The 21,366-nt window shown below is 40.7% G+C and overlaps 1 protein-coding gene across 1 annotated transcript in view; it reads right to left on the bottom strand.

Annotated features, from left to right (window-relative positions):
* Positions 1–21,366, bottom strand: part of RBM33 (RNA binding motif protein 33) — a 150,478-nt gene that overhangs the window by 21,430 nt on the left and 107,682 nt on the right. Inside the window, exons 14-17 of the mRNA XM_041408407.1 lie at positions 20,942–21,273; positions 20,226–20,468; positions 19,146–19,433; positions 12,188–12,826 (exon numbers count right to left, since the gene is read on the bottom strand). Of these exons, the coding sequence (XP_041264341.1) occupies positions 12,188–12,826; positions 19,146–19,433; positions 20,226–20,468; positions 20,942–21,273 (1,502 nt within the window). The remainder of the gene's footprint in view (positions 1–12,187; positions 12,827–19,145; positions 19,434–20,225; positions 20,469–20,941; positions 21,274–21,366) is intronic.

Here is a 21,366-nt window from a genome sequence, read left to right on the forward strand (position 1 = left end):
GAAATACCTAGTGAGGACTGGTTACTAAGCCTCAGCTAAGATTTTTAGCTAAGAAATAGTCTGTGGTATGTGGGCCAGTCTCATGTTTGCAAGCTCAGTAGTTCAGAATTTACACCTCAAAATCAAGGCCTCTGCATGACACAGTATTTGCAGGCTACAACGTCTCAAGTACTTAAATCCCAGATAAACGAGCTTCAAACCTCCTTCCACTACAACTCAAAAGCACAATCTGTCACAGGGAAAATGCTAAAGCTCATCATGGCATTTGTCCACAGTGTCCAAAACAAGAAAGCAACATAAATGTGCATCTGTATTTTCCATCTCTAATCACAAACAGGTTTTTTTCTTTGTTGAACTGAATGGCACCAAATCATGGAAAGTTTGGCACATAAAACTTTGAGAGCAGCAATTAGTGAGAAATTACAAAGCTTTCCCTTCAGTTTCTCTTCAATTTGTACTCAAAAATATAAAAGCAAGAGCACTCCTGAAAAACCCAAACATGTGTACAAAACCTTACCAGCATTAAATCCTTGTTTTAATATTAGTTCTGATATCAACATCACCATAAGCTCTATGCCTTGATCAGATAATTTCTTTTATTCAACCCTACAGCAGCTGGAAGATGATGAAACCAAAAGGAACAAAAAAATTCCAGAAGGAATTTAAATGCAATAACTGGGAGTTAAAATCTAATCTCTGCTAAATGCCTGCTGTGAGAACCATAAATATTTGCAACCACTTCTTTCCAAACCAAAAAACGATCCCAGCACATCGGAAGAGCATCTGAGAGCAAAGCCCTCAGGTACAAAACACATCCAACATGCTCATTACTGAAACTTCAAAAGCAAACAATCATTTCACATGAAAGTCTAAGATGGCCAACAACCACCCAATATTTAACTACCAAGCTCAATTATCACCAAATAAAACTGTATAAACTGAACAGGGAACTGTAACAGAGTCAAAGGCATTAGCACACCACAATGGTTTGCACTGATGAAAATTCTGATGGGGTTTGTTCCCTGCTGGGGTCTCAAATGCCACCATTGGTCTTTGCTGCTACCAAGATGCTTCTGTGAGTCTGAAAAAGTGGAAAGCTCTGGACTCTTTAATGAACTGATCCATTTCAGAAATAAGAAAACCTACAGAAAACAATAAAGACAGGCGATGGAACAAGTTTTGCTTGTTCCTGCAAAATGAATGAAAGGAAAGGCAACTGAATCAACCAATCCCTTTTTTACATTACTGCTCTGAACATTTACTGGTTTTGAGATGACTGGTTTTGAGGGGAAGCAGAGACAAAACTGCAGCACTGCTTCTCCAGAGAGGTCTGTGAGTCAGACATGGTGCTCCAGGCCCAACAGAGATGAGCAAGTCAGCAAGACATTAATTCCTGTTACAGGCAGTCTGGCTTCAAGTGAAGATAAAAACCCGGTGGTTTTCTTAAGAAATAAAAACCAAACGTGACTGCTAAGTGACATGTGCCAACAAGCAAAATGATCCAGACGAAGAATTGCAGCAATAATTCCTTTTTCACTGGTTAAAGCCATGACAGGGCAAGGACAAACACTGTCCAAGCCAAAATGAACAACCTGTACCATGTAGTAGAGAATTACTCTCACCACCACCACCATTCTTCAAACTTCTAGGCAACACAACAACAAGTGGCTTTTCCAGGTACAACAACGAAGAACCAAGTCAAGCAAAACACCTGCAAAGAGCTTTTTCTGGACTTAAAGCTACAAAACCTCAGGACATTATTGACAGGTCACATGCTCACAGGTGAAGAACCAAGTCAAGCAAAACACTTGCAAAGAGCTTTTTACATTCTGGACTTAAAAGCTACAAAACCTCAGGACATTATTGACAGGTCACATGCTCACAGGAGTACACTGACATTTTGGAGGAAAGGACATACAGCTGTAAAGATGACTGTACATATTCTGACTCCTGCTGTTCCCTCACGAGCTGGCACCAAAAACACACAGCAAATTACAGGCAAGCAGCTAAGTCCACTAAAGCTGTACTATAGTAGCTACCCCCAAACGACATCTAAATCACAGAAGCTAAATTGCTAACATTTCTTCTACTTAAAATGTCTCAGGTCTAGCTCAAATCAAATTTTGCTTTTCCTGAAGACAATTTCTACATTGTTATTTTTCATCAACTTACATCGCTGCCTTCCCAGATTTAAATATGCAGCAAGAGAGGGAGGAATTAAAGTTTTAAGCCTTCTCATGTCAAAATACATGTTCTTCCTTAGAGTATTTCACAATGTACAGGGCTGCACTAAATTTTTCAGAGATGCATCTATTCATCATCATGGCCTGCCTCACACAATTTGATATACAAAATGCTGACCCCAGATACAAAGCCTCAGTCGACCACAGAGACCTGGGACTGATTGATACAAGTTCTGATTTTATACTGCAAATTTCCTCTAAAGTCCTGAGCAGAAAATTATTTTTCATCCTTTGTCTGCAAATCAATGACAGAAGAATGTTTTCCTCTTATTGTCTACTCCTTAATTTCTAGATTATAAATCATCCAGAGTTTCGAGCTCCAAATCTTGAAGTTTTACAAAGGGTCTGCCTTCCTATGATCTGGCCAGGAAAGAGTTCTCTTAAATGAAAAAGAAACTTTTCTATTGTTCAGTTAAAGCTAGAGTAATGAAAATGCCTTTTTAAAGTTGTAGGTGTTCTGATCAGGGGAAAGGATAAAAAGCATCTTTCAAATTTCAAGCACTGAGAGATTGTGAGCAGCGCCAAAACAAGTTAATTTCAAATACTGAGTGTATATAAATAAAGGTGAAAAGATTGAGGTAAAAGGATTTGATTTACATGGTGAATGTTTTTCAAACATCTGCTCTGGAAGAAGCTGCAGTTTGACCTGAAACTAGACTAACAAAAAGAACTGATGCCATTCAATGGCCATGACTTTTAGAACCTATTCACTGATACCTATCAAGGCTGTTTTTCATCAGCCTCTCACTATACAGATCTGTATATAGTCAAGTGTTGGTTTTGAGCAACTTAGAAAGAATTCTGTCAAATATGAGATCACAAATTCTAAAAGCAGAATTCTATGAAGGACTGCTTGAATTTAGCAAGCTGGAGCCTCTGTCATAACCATTATGACAGTTTTATGAAGATGAAGTTTATTTGCCACCAACATTAGCAGGACAAATTTATTTATAACAAATGCTTTAAAATGTACTGATAAAAATGCCTATTGATACTGTCAGAGCTGCTTGCAATTTGACAGATCAAATCTTATTTTCATTCTTAAACCCCATGAAGGAATGGTATCACCAACTTGCATTCTGTAGTGAGCAAATTGATTAATCCCCCTCTATAGAAATCTCAACTCTTGATTACACCTATCAGACGTTAAGCAGCATTATTCTAGAGTGACAACACTTGACAAATTCCCAAACCATTTTTCTCAGCCTTTGTGGCCCTGCTAGCTTGTATTAACCCTGATGAAAAATTAATTTTCCTTATCTTCTGCTAAACCCCAAAATCCAAATCCGCCAAACTGGCAACTCTTTCTGTAAAGGTATTATGAAAACCTCTAAAAGATTAATTGCATGTCTTCAGGTGACATTAAATTAATTTCTGTACTCGTGACAGACATTTGATACTCCGTACTGAGAGGACAGATAACATTGTCAGCATACACAGAAGGACAGTGGTGCAGTGTCCCAGGGCAGCCTCTTATGAATTCTCCTTTCGATAAGGCCATACTTCACTGTCATTGGCACTGTTAGTGATCTTGCAGCCCACAGACCTCACTGCACAGGTTTCTATTAACCACCACAATGCTGGGTCTATCCGTGTAATCTTTGTAAAGCTAATTCAAAATTGTCCAATAGCAAAGGGATGCGCATGCTGGATAAGGGAATAAATAAACTCGGGTTGATTTGTGTAAAAATAACAGAGAAGCAAAATGTTGTCAGCTTTTCTGAGATGCATTACAACTCCAATTCTCTGTAGCACGATGAAGACTTAAATCTTGTAGGGAAATCTCAGTCCAAAACTGTACTGTGATTGATTTCTTGTAAGAAAGGAGAAACCCCTCATCTGTTACCAGTTTAAGTCAACACTTCTAGAAATTAGTACCTTTAAAGTATCACAGTAGCTGGGAGAGGAAAACATCCTTTTGGTTATTAAATTCATCTTTACTTTCAGGAGAAGAGAAATGACTATTCCTGAGCTATAGAGGTTTGCATAGGTAAACATGTATTTTACTGATATTGCAACTAACTATAGTAAAACAGACATCTCTAAAGACAGCTGTGATTCCCAGATAACAAAGAGAAAGAAATGTAAAGTAAAAACTACACAGAACAACAGTGACTTTCATCTAATATATACAAGTATTTTTTTACTATAATTATCAGGAACACATATTAGAAGCAAACCCCTAATAATGAACTATTTCTCTTTGACTGGTGCTCCAAATGCTTTACCACTTTGATACAGCTGGCTGACAGACTGGGGACCTGGGAATAGGAAGCCTAATCACTTGCCAAATATCCCACAACCCAGTGACATGACCAAGCACTGTTTCTGAACAGTTGACGATCTGTTTTCAATCTGTCAAATGCCAATGAGAAACACCTGGAGACATTTTTTTTTTCCCAGGCATTCTAGGACCTTTAAAAGGTTTTTGTTTTTTTGGTTTTTTTTTTAAGAATAGCAGTAGTTGAGAAAACTGCTCTCCCACCAGGCTAGAAAATGCCACTCTATCAATAGACAACTTATCATTAACAACTGGTTTAAGACATATTAATGGGCTATTTTTGACTCAAAGTACACACAGCAATAAGCTACATCAGACTACAAAAGTGATGAAAGAGCCAAATCATTCCCAGTTCACACCAGAGAAAAAAGACACTTCTGATGCTGGTCAGTGATTCAGTTATTTTTCTCAGCCTAAAATTTTTGTATAGGCCGAACTTGACCCAAGCAAGAGCACCCAGACTAAGCAATAAATAAATATAATGCAGAAATAGGTCCCTTCCTGTGATAAAAAGACACTGCTACACTGCTTCAGTGAGCCATGATGTGATGAGCATCTTCTGTGCCTAATGGTGTATGAAAAGCCAGGACAGGAAGAAGAAAACATCTTGCAGAAAAAGCAGCTAATTCCATTTAATCCCATGTACTAACACAATTCTTAACTGAAGTAGTTCCTCATCCACCTGAAAGGAGAACAAAGGCAGGGAGAAGGACTGGCCAAAGAGTCCCAGCCATACCCATGCTTAATGGAGTTTCACTGGGAGTGACAAAAGCACAGCTTGAATCATGTTGAATCAGTGTTGAATCACAACTACATGGTTTTTAGTTAAAGCACCCACCTGCTTATTATGAAAAAAATAATAAAAATTGTATATCAAACCTACAGCAAAATCAAGTTTCTGAATGACATACTCTCAGAAATACCTCCATTTTTATGTGTTGTCTGTATGTCTATAACGTAGATAAACAATGTTTTAAGCAAAGTTTCCTGGTTCACTTTTCAGCTGCGAGTCTGAGAGGTTTTTGTACAGGGAATTTTAGCAAAGACTGGACAGGCATCGAGAGACCAAGAGAAAAAGCTCCAGCTGGAAAATATCAGCAAGACAAAGCTTGTGATGGCCCAAAGCTCCAAGAGGAGCACTTCCCAGCTGGACACCAGCTATGGCACAGAAAGCCAGTACTGGAAATCAGAGACCTGTACAACTGGGACTGCCCTTCTTGTGCCATGTCTGGCCTTTGCAGTTCATGTTCCTTGAAGCTTGAAACTACTGGCAAGTCAAATCCCTCTTCTGTCCTCCCTGAAGCTCCTGGTAAGTCTTAATAAAGATTTAATAAGCCCCCACTCCCTCCCACCCCAAATGCTCCTGACTCAAAGAGCCAAATCTCTGCCCTGAAGGCCTGTTCCAAATGGTCCAGCTTCTCAACAGAGGGATGTGACTTCTCAAAATATTAAACTCTACAACTCTGCAAGCTTGCCTTCCAAGTTAAGAGACTGCATTTTCATATGAAATCTGACTTTAGTGGCGTCACAGCTATCTTTATCAGGAAACTGGGCTCCAAGATACTCTGTAACACCAAGATCTCTGTAACACAGATAGGAATTCTGCACTGTAACATTTACCATGGCAGAGAAACTCTCCTTTGAGACTTAACAAGAGTGACAAGTAACAAAGCTCTGCTTCCTGGGTGTTCAGGAGCAAGCTGCACTCTTCTTCAACATACAATTTAAAACTCTCCTGGGGAAAAGGAGAAACCTGTTCTGCAGTCTATAATAGAAAATACTTTACTGCACTTTAGATCCATGTTATCCATAGCAAAGTCATATTCACTTTGGGTAAATATCTTTTCCCCCTTTCACACATTTTATGAGAAGCCCATGAAATGCATTATCTGTGTCTGGTTTGGCTGTCATCTTAATTCTCACTTTCTAAGTGTGCCCACACATATTTCCTTTTCCCAGTAATTGAATATGTCCTAAAGAGTACAGCACAGCCCACCTCCTGACCCCAATGCATGAAATAAGAGACTCTGTCTCTACAGGGATCATCCTCACTGGAAGTCTTGGAAGACAGAGTTTATTACTCATTTTCAAATGTTCCTGCCATGGGCAGGGACACCTTCCACTGGACCAGGCTGCTCTAAGCCCTGTCCAATCTGGCCTTCAGCACTTCTAGGATGGGGCATCCACAGCTTCTCGGGGCACCCTGTTCCAGTTCCTCACCACGCTCACAGGAAAAAGCTTCTTCCTAATATCCAATATAAATCAACCCTTCTTCAGTGTGAAGTCACTGCCCTTGTCCTGCCACTCCATGCCCTTGTAAAAAGTCCCTCTTCAGCTCTCTTGTAGCCCCTTTAGGAAGGTTCTGTAAGGTCTCCTTGGAGCCTTCTCTTCTCCAGGCACAACAGCCCAAACTTTCTCAGCCTGTCTTCAGAGGGGAGGTGCTCCAGTCCCCTTACCAACTTTGTGGCCTCCTCTGGACACATTTCAAGAGTTTCATACAGAGAGGAGGTGCTCCAGTCCCCTTACCAACTTTGTGGCCTCCTCTGGATACATTTCAACAGTTTCATACAACCAAGAAATTAATGTCCACTTGTGAAACACTTCCAGAGTGAAATCTTGCAGGTTAACATTTCAAGAGTTTCATACAACCAAGAAATTAATGTCCACTTGTGAAACACTTCCAGAGTGAAATCTTGCAGGTTATGGCAGTCAGTCCTTCTTCAACAGCACTGACATTAATGCTGCCTCAGAGGTCTTGCTCATTTTGCCACGGTACCTGGGCACTCACACATGGCTCCTGCAGCTCCCCCAGCCCACTCCTAGGTGGGCACTACCCATGCCTCCTTCAGCCTCTGGGGTACAAATGAACACCAAAGTCATTCTCCTGTTTCTCAAAAAGTTATAGGACAGTCTAGGGCAAGAGTTCCTCTGTCAAGGGCTGGGGAAAGGGCTTCATGAACTTCCCACACAAATGCCACAATTCTTAGTGCTTGCAATTCCTGACATACTTAGATGAAAGGCGCTAAAGAGCTTTCAAGTCAAATATTTTTAATTAAACTTGAACACATACAAGCAAGTAGAAACAAGTACAAACATTAAGCAAAGTTGGTTGATAAGGTTACATTATCAAACAACAATCATCTCAATCAGTATTTTTTCCATATTTAGAACTCCATATCACACTTCCCAGTTGCTTGGAATATGATCGAAGTTGTCTATCTTCCGTTTCCATCTTGTTTTTGCAATCCAAGGACATTTTTTTGTGACAGGTTTTTCAAACAGAAGAACTTGCCAGCTCTTCTTTCAAGCTTTTCATATGAAGTATTTCAAGTTTTCAGGAATTAGAATCACTTATAAAATACTGCTTGTAATGCAACAGGGAACATCAAGATTTTTATGTATTTTTATCCATATATGTATTTATGAAAAAACCCCTCATTGTGCAGCCTTCCACAGAGACAAAGATTGGTGTGTTCTTGGTGCAGCATAAGAACCAGCATTTTCACGCCTTTGGGACAGACACACAGCTCTCTGAGCATGGCAGGACATTTTCTGGCTAAGAGAGAAATCATCCAACAACATAAGATGACAATAATACAGAGATTTTAAGATATTGTAATTTACCACAGAACCTCCAACTAAATAGAAAACATATTCAGCATGTATTTCATACGATCTTTAGATATCTAAGGTTATAGCTGGCACAAACCTGTTCTTCCAGGACTAAAACAACTCTGAATATATTGACTTAAGCAATTCAATTACATTTGGTACTAGAACTCTTAACAGACAGACTGATGACAGAGAGCCCAAAGAGCACCACAAACAGCCAAGGTGTTAGAAAACATGTCTCATCAAGAGAGAATGAAAGATATTAGAGCTCAGAAACAGTTATCTTTAAAAGGAGAGAGAAATTCTTCCCCATCTCTCTTCAAGTATAATACAAGTAGTCAGAAATTCAAAATTATAGCAAGAAAATGTGATTTGGTCACTGAGAAAATATCCTAAATATACATATCTGATACTGGAATAGACTACCTGGGAAATCTGCAGCAATGAGATCTCAGAAAAAGGCTAGACATATCTGTCAGGAATACTACAGAGTTCATGTCCCCTTTCAAGACAAATTAGCTCAACAGTCTTTTCACACTTATTTTCTAAAATTTTATGATCACATTTTCAAGTAATTTATTAGGGTGTTTCTTTCCTACACTCTCATTGAGTTTATACTTACAAGTAACTTTAGGATTAACTTCAGGGTCCTCAGCAAGCCCGGCAAGTCTCAGATGCTTTATTAGATAAATTTACAGGTATGAATAGTCAATGAATACACTGAACTCTTGTATCTGAAAAGGACAGCTCTGAGGAAATGCCACAAAAACAATGCACACTGATTCACTGAAAAATATCTAGGCCTCCTTGGAAAAATTAAAACCAAGAACAAAACCAAAAACAAAGCAACAACAAAAAACCCAAAATCGCTAAACCCACCCCCCCTTCCCCCCACCAAAAAAAAACCCAATCCAAAACTAAACCAGCAACAAAAAAATTCCAAGTCCATGTGCTAAACACTGCCTAATTTTCCAGGAACACAACATTTAAAGGAGTAATTAAAATGGAAAACTATTCACTTTACTGCCATTCTTGCATAAATTACATGTATATTAGAAAGGGATGGGCAAAGTATTGGGGGGGGTGGAGGTGAAGGGTGGGATTTATTTAAAAAATAAAAAAGCATCAACAGACAAAATCATTACTGACAGTACCTAATGTGTCACCTTGATACACAGACTTAGTCTGACATACCGGAAATGCTGAATCATTTTCTACTTTCATTTTCCTGAAGAACAGTAAGTCATAAATTAAGGCATCTTATGTATCAGGAAAACTGAACAAGTTAAAATATTGTTGGAATTTACATGGTAATTCTTAAAATTCCAAAAGTAAAACCTTCTCACAAAAGAATACTGTGGAAACAGATGAAAAACCATTTTGTTTTTTAAGGACCCAAGGGATATTTCTACCTGCAGGTCAGAGATCTTCAGTAGCACTGCTGTGCCCAGCAACACAAACAGACAAAAGCTCAGCTTGGTAAAGACACTGCCCTCAGGAAAAGAAGCCATTCTCTTCTGACAATGTCTGTACTCCACAGTTCTCAGCACCACACCACACTGCTTATATGTTACAAAAACAACATCAGCAGCAACACCAAACCACTGAATATTGTTTCTACAAATGGCCCTCCTGAATTGATAACAGTCCTTGCTACCAGGTTCTGGTTTAGGCCAGCTTGGTCTAGAGAGAGTGAGTACAGCTCTGGGCTGTACCCCAGTGGTGCTCTGCAACAGGAGAGACTTGCCAGGTCTTCACTTGAACCCAGGAAGCTTCCAAAGGGGACCTGGCATTCTGTCTGATCACAAGCCATCTCACTTGTACAAATGCATTCAAAAGATCTCTGCACAAAAGAGCCCAGGAAAGGAGACGAGCACAAGGAATTGCATAGAGAGCAAGGCCAGGGATGCCCAGCTGCAGGATAGAGCCAGTGCAGACACATAAGAGATACCAGCAACCCTCTGGCCAAAGGCAGGGAGTAAGAGGAAGCACTATTACATGCTAAGGAGAATGAATGGCTAGGAAAAATGAGATTTGGCTTTTGCTTTATATTTAGTGCTCAGGCAAAAGTCGTGAAAATATATTAAGCATGTGGCAGGACTAAAGCAGTGGAAACTAAGTATGATCTCCAATCGTGGTAGTATTTGTAGCCCAAGCACCTTCTAACTTTTCTTTTAAATCCTGTCAAAAACTGACTAAATGATTGTCTGCACTGCTGCTCAATTCATATTTTTTTCCTTGTGTGGTCAAAGAAATAAAGTCACAGATTCAGCTTGTCAATAACTGATTAAAAATTAATCAACTATCTTGATCAGTGTTAACAGCTAACTGCAATGCTTGCTTTCACTCTCCCACAGCTGGAAGGAAACTTAAGAAGTCCATGGCAACATGAAAACAGTGACAAAGCTACATGTGAAGAACCTGCTTCACCTTGCTAAAACTTCAGTAACCAGGACAGAGTAAATCTGCTTCTGTACACAATTAAAGAGGAGTTACACATGCATTTAATTAAGCTAATTGTTCTTGCTTACCATGACACTTATCTGAAACAAATCATTAATGGTCTTCTGAAATAGAGCACGTGATAAAAACAATTTCATTGTGAATGCTGCTGGGGGCACTGATAACTATTTGTTACGAGGAGCTGTATACAGTTGTGACTGGCAATGTTTTGTTTCATCACATAATAAAAGAAGTTGTGCATGACTGCTTTATTCAATTATGCATGAATCACAAACCTGTCATACCTCTTGCAGGCCACTGGGATTCCTGCAGACATACTTATATATAAATATTTTTAGCTCAACAGAATTAATTTCTTTCAGTTTCCTGTACTTTATTATTCTGTACTTAAGTTACTATGTCTGAGGAATTAAAACTGACAACAACCTGATGTGCAGGATGTCTCTACAGTAAATAATGACCTGTATGTTAATATTTGGAAAGACCATACAGTCATTATGCAATTCACAACTCTGAGTGCAATTAAGTTTTATGAACTGTAGAAAAACATTCATAAAAAGTAAAGACTTTGTCATTTCAACTTCCTCCCCATTTCTACAGAGTAAAACCTCGCCTCCAAGGCCTTGTTCAGTCCCTGTTACACAGAGTTTTGTTTCCCCTATGAAATTCTCCAAATAATTTAAAAGCGTTCTTCCAGAAAAACACCTCCAATGTGCTGCTACATCACATCATTCTTTCCTCCTCAGCATAAACCCAAGGACAGACTTCAAACACAGACAAAATGATCCCTATGTCCCCTCATCTTTTTCTCTTTAGAACCCTAACAAATTAACTTGTCTTTTCATTAAGACAGAAGAAATTTGGTCGAGAGACTTTCTCACCAAAACGCCAGATTTTAAATAGGCACACTGTTCTCAAGACCATCACTGCGAGTCCTCCACACCAGTGCTCAAGGGACACACTGCAGATAAAAGACTCCTCATCAAGAGATAAGGAAATCTCATTTAGATGCAGAAGTGAAATGGTAACGTTTTAAACCCAACCTGTAACAGAAAACATCCCCCTGCAACACACTGCTTTAATTAGTTTCATAACATGCTTCCTAACAAAATAAAAACCATCTTCCACTGAGTAGGAACCGTACTCAGACCAACAACTGCACGCAACTAATTACGAGGCCTCACTTAACAAATAAGCAGGTCCTTTTTAACCAAACCTTAATTAAATACAGTCACCTAAATTCTCTTCTCTGAGCAATTATCAGACTTATCAACCTTAACCAAAAGGACCTCATCTGAGCAGTCTTTCATATTTCAGACTCCAAGTTACAACTTAAAAGAAAGGAGTATTTCAATATGATTTCATTGGTAACTGCCTGGCAGCAAAGCATTACAGGAAACACTAATTGTTTAATAACTGCTAATAAATTACAGTTCTGAAAATATATTCTATAGACTATTAGGTATGCTAAACCTGTTACTTCCCTCACCAGCTCAGGCCCATGTTTTATTTCGGGATTACACAGAATCAAACACACAGAAACAAACCACGAGGAGACACAGAGATGAGATGAGCCTTGTACACTTACCCCTCCTGACAACTTAATCACCCTGACTTTGCTGCCGCCATGGGGCCCATCACTAGCACTGTTTGTCCGCTGCATCACAGTCCTTTTCACCCCGGGCTTCTGCTCCTGGGGCCTGGCGGGCACCGAGGCCACTCGCGCCGCCTGCGCCGTGGGCAGCGCCGCTGTGGCAGCTTTGCTCTGTAACACTTTCTGGGCTGCCTGAGGCTGGCTCGCAGGAATTGTTCTAGTTTGCCTCAGCTGCTTCACTGGCTGCTTCATCTGCTGTCCTTGGTACTGCCCGTCCCCTGCGCCCTGGGGGAAATCTGTGGGTTTGGGGTGGACGTTTGCAACTACCGCGTCTTGCTTTCTAACAAGGAGTCTGCTTTTCACGTTGTGCCTGGTCTGCAAGCCGGAGTGGGGGATGTAGGGGCTGCCGTTGGTGGGGAACTCGGAGGAATCCTCCTCGTGCTGCACGTAGGACTGCTGGGAGCAAGGCTGCTGCTGCTGCTGCTGGGCAAGTCTCTCCAGCAGCTCTCTCTTCCTGGCCCCAGCCTGCTGCTGCCGTCTCAGCTCCTTCTGCTTCAGGATCTCCTCTCTCAGGCGCTTCTGCTCTTCTATCTTCAAACGGTACAACCGAGTTTCTTCATCTTCCTCTGGGTACTAACAAAGGAAAAACCAAATGAATTTATAACATTCTAAACAGATGCCCAGCTTGGTCAAAACAACATGAAATTGTTTCAGATGTAGAGCTTTTTAAATTTTTCCTGATAGCAAAGCAAGGCTATTAGTGGAGTGTATCTGCTGCTAAGATTTATTTGCTATTCATTACAGACAAACAGCTCAGATCTGGTTTAGGACTTAGATATACTACTTCCTAGACAGAAAAGCTTTAATACCACTTGAGAAATCTGATTAGAATACTAAAAAAAAAAAAAATAATAAAAAAAGTTTGACAAATTGGAATTAATTTAAAAGTTTCCAAAACCAATTAAACTATTAATATAATTCAAGATATCAAAATATGTTTCAAATAGAAGGTAACAATACAGAGGCAACCCACTGTCACACAGGTTTTATCTTGCTCTTTTCTGACAAAGTAACAAAAGGTAGGGTGGTAAATGACCTGAAAGGCCCTGATTAGAACTATTGATTTTTCTCACAGAATTTTAAGCCTGATCTCAAACTCATTTGTCACACAATAATTGGTTATAATGAACAGCACAAGTCAATCTCTCTGACCTTGAACTCATGCACTCTCTTCAGAATCAAAATGTTGCCAAATGCAGTGTTGGAATATTAATGGTATATAGAGAATGCCTTTAATATTCCAGCCCTGGGCCTCTCTGAAAGTACTACACACCATCAAATAACCTTCCTAAAGATTGTTCAACTCTGGCAGAATGGGTTCTTATGAAAAGCTGTAAAAAATGGACAGGAGTCAAGGAAATGCAAATTCTCATCATCCTGGAAAAGAATCAAATGGTCTTGCAGTAAAATCACATATATTTTTCAAAATTAGGAAGCATACTTTTTTACTGTATTATTTCTCTCTTTTTAACCATTTGAAATATTAAGTTAGACTTACAGAGAATGCTTACAAATGGTAATGAGCACAACATTGTACTCAAGATGTATCAATCACTCCTAACAACAGCCTCTCCAAGTAATGATACTTTGCATGCTGGTAAATCAATGCATAAAGAGTGCTAAAATATTTCTCAAAAACTGGGAATCTGTGACAAATCTTTATGCTTCTTACAGCAACTGGGTGCAAACTGTTTTCAAAACGTGCTATTTTTTGAACATCTGACCCAAATGTGTGATTTGAAGGTTTGGGGTTTTTTAAGAGCTTTTAATCCCAGTGCACCCTAGCATCCTTCCCCACCCAATAAAAATCCCAGCAGAACAGATTCAGCCATAATATTGGTTCATGGATATGAAAGCCCAGCAGAGTCAGATTTGCACTCACAGCACCCAGATGCACAACTCCAGAATGTTCGTTTCCTTCAGCTGTAGCTGCTTCTTCCCTGAGCAGGTATTGACAGGGATTATTCCCAGTTACTAAAAACCTGCTCATTGTCTCAAATTAGAAGTCCAATTACAAGCATCTAATTAGCAGTCTAATTAGAAGCCAAAACAGGGGCTAAATAAGACTACCCAAACTGCATTTTTAAAATTTGTATTTATTTTTTAAGTATAGGCTGTAGTTCAGGGATGAGATCTAACACAGTTCTTTGCATGAGAATGCTACATCCACCCCAAAATTCTTATCTTTATCTATACTTCGTGGAACGTGATGGTGGTGATTAATAATCACAGTGACAACTAAATTAGAGATCTGTGTTGATAGATGGTACAGAAACATACTTCTACAGGAGGAAACCTAGATATTTCATCTTGAATTGACTAGTGGAGATGCTGGATTGTAGCAAAAAAATAGAATATTACCCTTATGAAATACAGGGAAAAATTAAGACCCTTAAGAATAGTTTGCAAAGGATGAGAAATCACATAAGCTCCAGCTAGGAGGAGGATGTGCTATTATGCAGATCCTGATGCAATTAATAAAATTTTCAGTCATTTTTAGAGACACTAAGTATCACAATTACCACAATTGTTCAGAGGGAAGACTTGTTTCACTTAACTTAATGAATTAGTTTATTCACCTGCTTTGGTTTAGATTGTAATATTCTACAATTTATCTAAAGAAGCCTGATGGATGGATGCCTGAGCAAATACCAAGTTTACTTTTGGAGGCAGTCCTGTAATTTTTGTTTCCCCTATGTTCAATTGGAACATTGCAGAATGAGTTTTCAGGAGACCACCACTTCTACCAGGGCCCTTTATTATGAGGGATTTGCCTGCTCATTTTATCACCTAACAAGTTCTGAAGACCTTGGGGGAGACAGATCACTATGTGGCAGGCTCAGAACATCAACTCAAAGGCTGCACATCGCACAGAGATGTGGGCTTTGCAGCACACTCAAATGAGTCCTGCCAGCACACAAGGAATGAACATCCCAAGGGACTCTGACTAATACATCCCTGCAACAGCCCTTGGACAGATACACTGATTCCAACTATGCCAGAATTAAACACAGAAAGATGACTGACACAAACTAGACATAAACTCTATTACCAACACACATGCAAGTTCAAAAAATGCTTAGTAGAATATTCAGGCAACTTGATCTCAAATATAATCTGAAACCTTCCTTTCTGGAACTAGACTCAGGAAATTAGTAATGATCCTAGGAAGTCAATCCCTTCTTAAAAGTTTTCAGACTTTACAGAAGTCTGTGGGATTAATTGCCAATTAATAGAACTAAATGCTGAGTCATAAGAACCAGACACTGTTGATGTTCTGGTTGGTTCCCAAGGAACAAAAAAGGAATCTTGCAACCAGGATCATTTATGTGTCTCAGTAAAATGGGTGCAAGAATAGAGCAATCAAAATGGTTTGATCTGTGGCATAAACACAAACTTATTCAGCAGGTTGTCTTTATTTTAAGCTGTAACATTAAAAACATAAGAAGCTAAAATAATTTGTCTAAAAATTCATGCCAATTGTATGCAAAAGGCACAGCCAGATCCAAATTGCATCACTCGGCTGCTTGTGTTCAAACCCACAAAGTATCTGAATTAAAGGGTACCTACATATACATACTGTGAATTTCACATTGCTGATAACATCAGCTCCTGAACCCGAGGAAGGTATGAGACACTCTGCAAAGCAGAGGTGCTGTACATCTTAGACAACAGGGAGAGTGTGAAGAACAAGGTTACAAGTTACTCCAAGAAGCAAACTGCCCTTTTGCTAATTTCCAACTGGACACAAAAACTGTGATAAGACTCTTACAAGCACAAGACAGGAGGCACCATTACAAAAATCTGGGAGAGCAGTTATTTAAACTGGAGAAAATTCTACAATTTTTCAGTAGTTCATAACCAAAACTGTGAAAATATTCAGATACATTTCATCTAGTAATTTAGTGCAGCAACTCTTTTCCATATTTCAAACCTTGTTAGAAAAGACAGCAATATAAAATCCAACAAAATTCACAATTTAGTGGATTTGGAAGAATGGAATACAAAGGTTTTCTTTCCGTACATCAGGGACACGATCCCCAGTGTAAGTACTAACACCAATACACTGATGACTACCCAGTGCTCTACTAATTTCCCTCCTGTTCTGAGCTCCAATATCCATTTCTCCTACAGACACATCACCTTTCTCCATTCTCCCTCTTCTTGAAACTCAAAAATGCTTAATTCTGCCTTAATTCCTCTAATCCTAAGCTGACTTCAACAGGAGCAGAATTAGGCCCACATCATGCAGACTTTCCTGTTTCAATGACAAAATGATGTTTCAGACTAAGGATATACAATTTAAATCCTGGGGAGTAAAAGCTGCTCTGAACAGGCATTTAAGGTCAGTATTTTGCAGCCTCACAGGAACAGGAACACAAGCATTCCATTAATACACAGCTTTTAATCTTCTATTCACTCACATTGCAAACCTTTCAAATATCTATATTTAGGGTGAGCAAAACCTCTAACAGCCAAGCCAATATTGCTATTTTTTTTTGGTGCTCCTGAATGATAGGCCACTCATAAATACAGCCACTGACTCTTTAGGAAGAAAGATGCAAAGAAAAGTCTTAATTTTCCAGTTGAAGACACTTGCAAAATAACCTGCCCAATTCAGTTATGTGCCACACAGCCAGAAAAGGTGACAGAACTTAACTCTTTCTCATCACCATCAAAAGTAAAAGAACAAGATGAAGTCAGCTAATTACAAGAAAAGGACACAAAAAAAGACTGCAAAACATTACAATCTGCCTAAGGAGAGATATGTAATAACCTACATTACAAAAACAGTGAAGAAAATAATTAAATGCTTGTAAATGAACATTTTTAGTGCAGCATTCCCATCTGTAAGAGTGACAATAAGCAGCAGCAGTGAACTGCAGTGGCACAGCAGAAATGGGACAACAGCTACTACACTGTTTGGAGCACCAGGCTCTGTTCCAGGTGTGCTTTGGAAGTACAAGGTTCTGTGTGCACAGCCACACTCTCCTCATGCCTGCCAAATATAACTACAAGGGCTTTACTAGGAGACTTCACTGGTTCCAAGACCCTGGTTTTTTATCCTGCTTTGCAAAAACTTGCATAAAACAGGTATCTGAATTTTTTCAATGACAGTTCTGACACAGAAATAAAAACAAAGTTTTACTTGTAATACACCAAGAATTCACACAGGTAAGATTAGTTAGTTTAATAACCACAGGCTAGAGTATATTTCAAATGTAAAGTGGAGACAACAAGATGACTGCTTTGGGGTTGTTTGTTTAACTTTCTATTTAATTAAATGAAATTTTTAAAATTCTTATATTTTTCTAAATACTGCCAGAGATACTTTGGAACTAATTTTCGTATGACTAAGCTACAGAATAACTTCAAGATGTTTTAGATGGGGAGGCCTGTGGCTGATTTTTCAAGACTTACCTTACTAATGGCCTGAAAGACAAGGCTTCTCTATGAGGCACTGCATTTTGCATTTTCTGTGACTGAGATTATTCCAAGAGACTGAATTGAGGGGAAAGAGATTACTCAAATATTTTTTCAAAAAAAGGTGAAAATTAAAAGCTAAAAAAGGATTTTTTTCCCACTTCCATTGAAAAGCAAGTGCACAGGAGGTCAAAAACTGATAGCTTTAGGATTCTTTTGTGCCTCATTTATGGAAATTAGTTATGACCATCCCTAATTCAAGAACAAGATGAAAAGCTAATCATGAGCAGCTTAAAAGGAAGTCAGCATTATCACAATTAAAGCTTTCAAAGGTTGTTGAAGAAAACCTGGTCCTTGAGACAAGATTCATGGCTAGCTATAACCATGAAGATTTACAGTTCTTCACAGAATAGCCTGACAAAGCACACAGGGTGCATTTAGCCATCATGCTCAGGATATAAAGAGCACCATTAGTCCAATCCTACCCACTCTCTCAAAGTAACAGGGCTCATGGAGAGCCTTCTCTAGCTTCCAGGAGATCTGTGCAGGAAAATGGTAATCTGTTCACATGATACGATCCAGTGGAGCTGAAAACACTGCCATCTGATTTTTTCAATTGTGCAGAATACCAGCAGAGCAAACAGCGCCACTTTCTCCAAAATGGAAAACTTAAAAGCATCTCCTCTTTTCCCTCACATGAAAAGGTTTCATAAAAAAGAGATTTTCTTTTTCAAGAGCAAGAAGCTCCACAGACAGCATAGCTATGATCTCCTACATGAATGCTCAAGGCCTAGTAGAGACTGAGCAGCCTAAAGGAAAACAGCATGAGGAAGACAGCTCTCCAAATAGCCTTCTTTCTTCTCCTTTGAGCCATACAGGACCATACAAAAGATAGAGGCTTTCAGACTCACAAGAATATGATCACCTGAAAATAAATTATAATTCCCAAAGATAAAAATGGGCAGAATGAGTATTTCAGAGACTCGTATCACTGACCACCTTCACTCAAATTCTGCCTTTTCCTAGTAGAAATGATGACTCCTCCTGCAAAACAAATTCACCACAGCCTTGTTAACCTTCCAGACCTTTTATGTCAACGGAGACTATTTCTGCTCTTGCAATAAAGAAAAGTGCAAGCAAAACAAATTCACTACAGCCTTGTCAACCTTCCAGACCTTTTATGTCAATGGAGACTATTCCTGCTCTTGCAATAAAGAAAAGTGCAATACAGAAGGGAGGCCTCTAGTGGCACCTAAAAATATTTCTGCTCTTGCAATAAAGAAAAGTGCAATACAGAAGGGAGGCCTCTAGTGGCACCTAAAAATATTTGGTGGATAATACACTAAGTGTGCTTTCAATTCATAAATCAGACCAGAAAAGTCTTTTAAAGGTGGGAGCTTTCTGGTGGGAGCCTTGTTTCTCATTGTTTGGTTTTTGATCTTTTGTTTAAACAAAGAAAATCCCTTACCTCTGGTTCACATTTTCCTTCTGACTTTGCCTGGCCCACTGGCGTGATTGCTTTAGCTTTCATCTCGGGCCTTCCCTGGGAGTTGGCAGCAGCAGTGGCAGCCTTGGAGGCAGGCAGGGTGCTGGTGATGGCTTTGACCTGGGCGGCCGGGGCGGAGCTGCGCCGGCTGCTGCTCATCTCCATGGCGTGGGACGGGGCTATGGGCAGCTCGCGCAAGTTGCTGTTCCTGGCAGCGGCCGGCTGCAGCTGCTGGTTGGAACGCTTGACAATATTCTGTGATGGGGTACTCTGAAAAGAACAACGGAAAAGAACTGCTGACTTCCACCACAAAGCAGGCTGAAGTGATCTCGGTTTCGTATTTTTCTGATTTAGTTCAGTTTGGGAAAATAAGCTTTGTGAAGAGGCATGCGATTTTTAATGTCAGGAAAAAAATACAGAAATGAGAATATTTTAATAACCTTTCTTTCTAATTAAAAGCAAAACTTAATCTTGCTTGTTTAACACCATTCTCAGAAACTGGATTCACTGGGTGATTTCCTTTCCTAATCAAAGCAATTATGCTAAACTATAGTTATATTGTCTTGAGCACTGCTCCAGGCTGTTGTCCTACCCAACCTACCAAGCAGCACAATATGCTGCATTGTAGGAATGGCACAAGACAGGAGAGACATTATCTGAACCAGAAAACTGATCAGCAGTGATACAGAGAGGCCTTCAAATCGAAAGAGTGTCACAAAACTGGGCTCCCACACAAACACAGACTACCAGCAGCTGTAAATCCTTATAAAGCAAACCTCTCCTTCACCACCCCTTCACTGCTAGTTATTGGGGGGTGCAACATCTCCTATTGGACCCAAATCAAAAAGAACACTGAAGACCAGAGGAGAAGAGAAAGATACACATGGTATTTTTTAATGTAGATTATAAAATTGTCATGGCAGGAAATGAGCAAGAAATGGTAAAAGGAGGGGAAAGGGCAGGAAGGGAATAAATAGAACTGAAAACCCACACTGGTGAGTTTTGAAAGCTGTGCTTACATGCCTGCTGCTCATGCAGGACACTGCTGTATGTGGTACTTACATGCCTTGGCTTCATTGGACCCTGTCGTGGCTGACACTGCATCCTGTTGTTATTTGGCTGCTGCTGTGTGGCTTGCATGTGAGGCCTGAACTGTGGCTGGTTCATGGGCATCAGGGGCTGTGGAGGCCCTTGGAGATGGTGATGCTGCTGCTGCTGCTGGTGATGGTGCTGCTGTTGCTGCTGGTGATGCTGCTGATGAGGCTGAGGTTGTGGCTGAGGCTGTAATGGAGGATGCATGGGACCCTTCACATGGAAAGAAAAAAATTTAGTTTCAAGGTAGTAAATTCCAAAAAAAGCAGCTCCAGTCTCCTGAGTCCTTAGAACTGTAAGCAGCTACGAACCAGACTAAACTCAAATCATACAGAGGAACGAACAGACCAACCAAAGAGGTCGTTCTACTCTTAAACCTGTGTAAGCCAACAGCTGAAGTAAGAAGAAAAAGACGAATTCAAGGGTTCCTGTCCCGCACCCCGTTTTCTAACGAGGTTTCTCGCGGCCCCCTGCACATCCCCGGAGCGCTGCCCCGGCCCCACGGCCCCGCCGCTGCCGGCAGAGGGCGCTGCGGCCCCGCGCTGCCCCGGGCCGGCAGCGAGCGAGAGCGGGGCACGGCGGCGGGAGAAGATCCATCACCCGCCAGGCACAGCAGCGACGGCACTGCAGGGCCATCCCCCTCGGACCGGCAATGCCTCGGCTCCGTTACTCCCCCAGCCCTGTACCTGCATGCTGGGCTGCGTGTGCGGGGACAGGAAGGGCTGTCCCGGCGCCTGCAGGAACTGCTGCCGCGGGGGGATGAAGGGGCGCGGGGTGGCGGAGCCCGGCTGGTTGAAGTGCAGGATCCCCACCGGGCCCTGGGGCTGCATGCTGGGCCGCACCGGCCGCTCCCGGGGATACACCGGCTGCTGTCCCTGCTGGTTAAAGGCGGGCCCGGGCGGGCTGAACGGCATCGGGCTCTGCGTAGGAACGGGGTGGGCGCTGTTCAGAAGCGGGGGAGGCGGCGGCGGTGGGGGGCTGCGCTGCTCAAACAAGGGATGACCCGGGAACCTCGGATCTGCGGGAATGAGAGAGTTGATTCAATTACAACCTTCCCGGGACACAAACACATTTCGGAAACATACAGCTCTAGTCTGATTCAGAAAGTAAC

This window comes from Onychostruthus taczanowskii, unplaced genomic scaffold (assembly GCF_017590055.1).
Source record: "Onychostruthus taczanowskii isolate IOZ18803 unplaced genomic scaffold, ASM1759005v1 scaffold3, whole genome shotgun sequence".
Lineage (NCBI taxonomy): Eukaryota > Metazoa > Chordata > Aves > Passeriformes > Passeridae > Onychostruthus > Onychostruthus taczanowskii.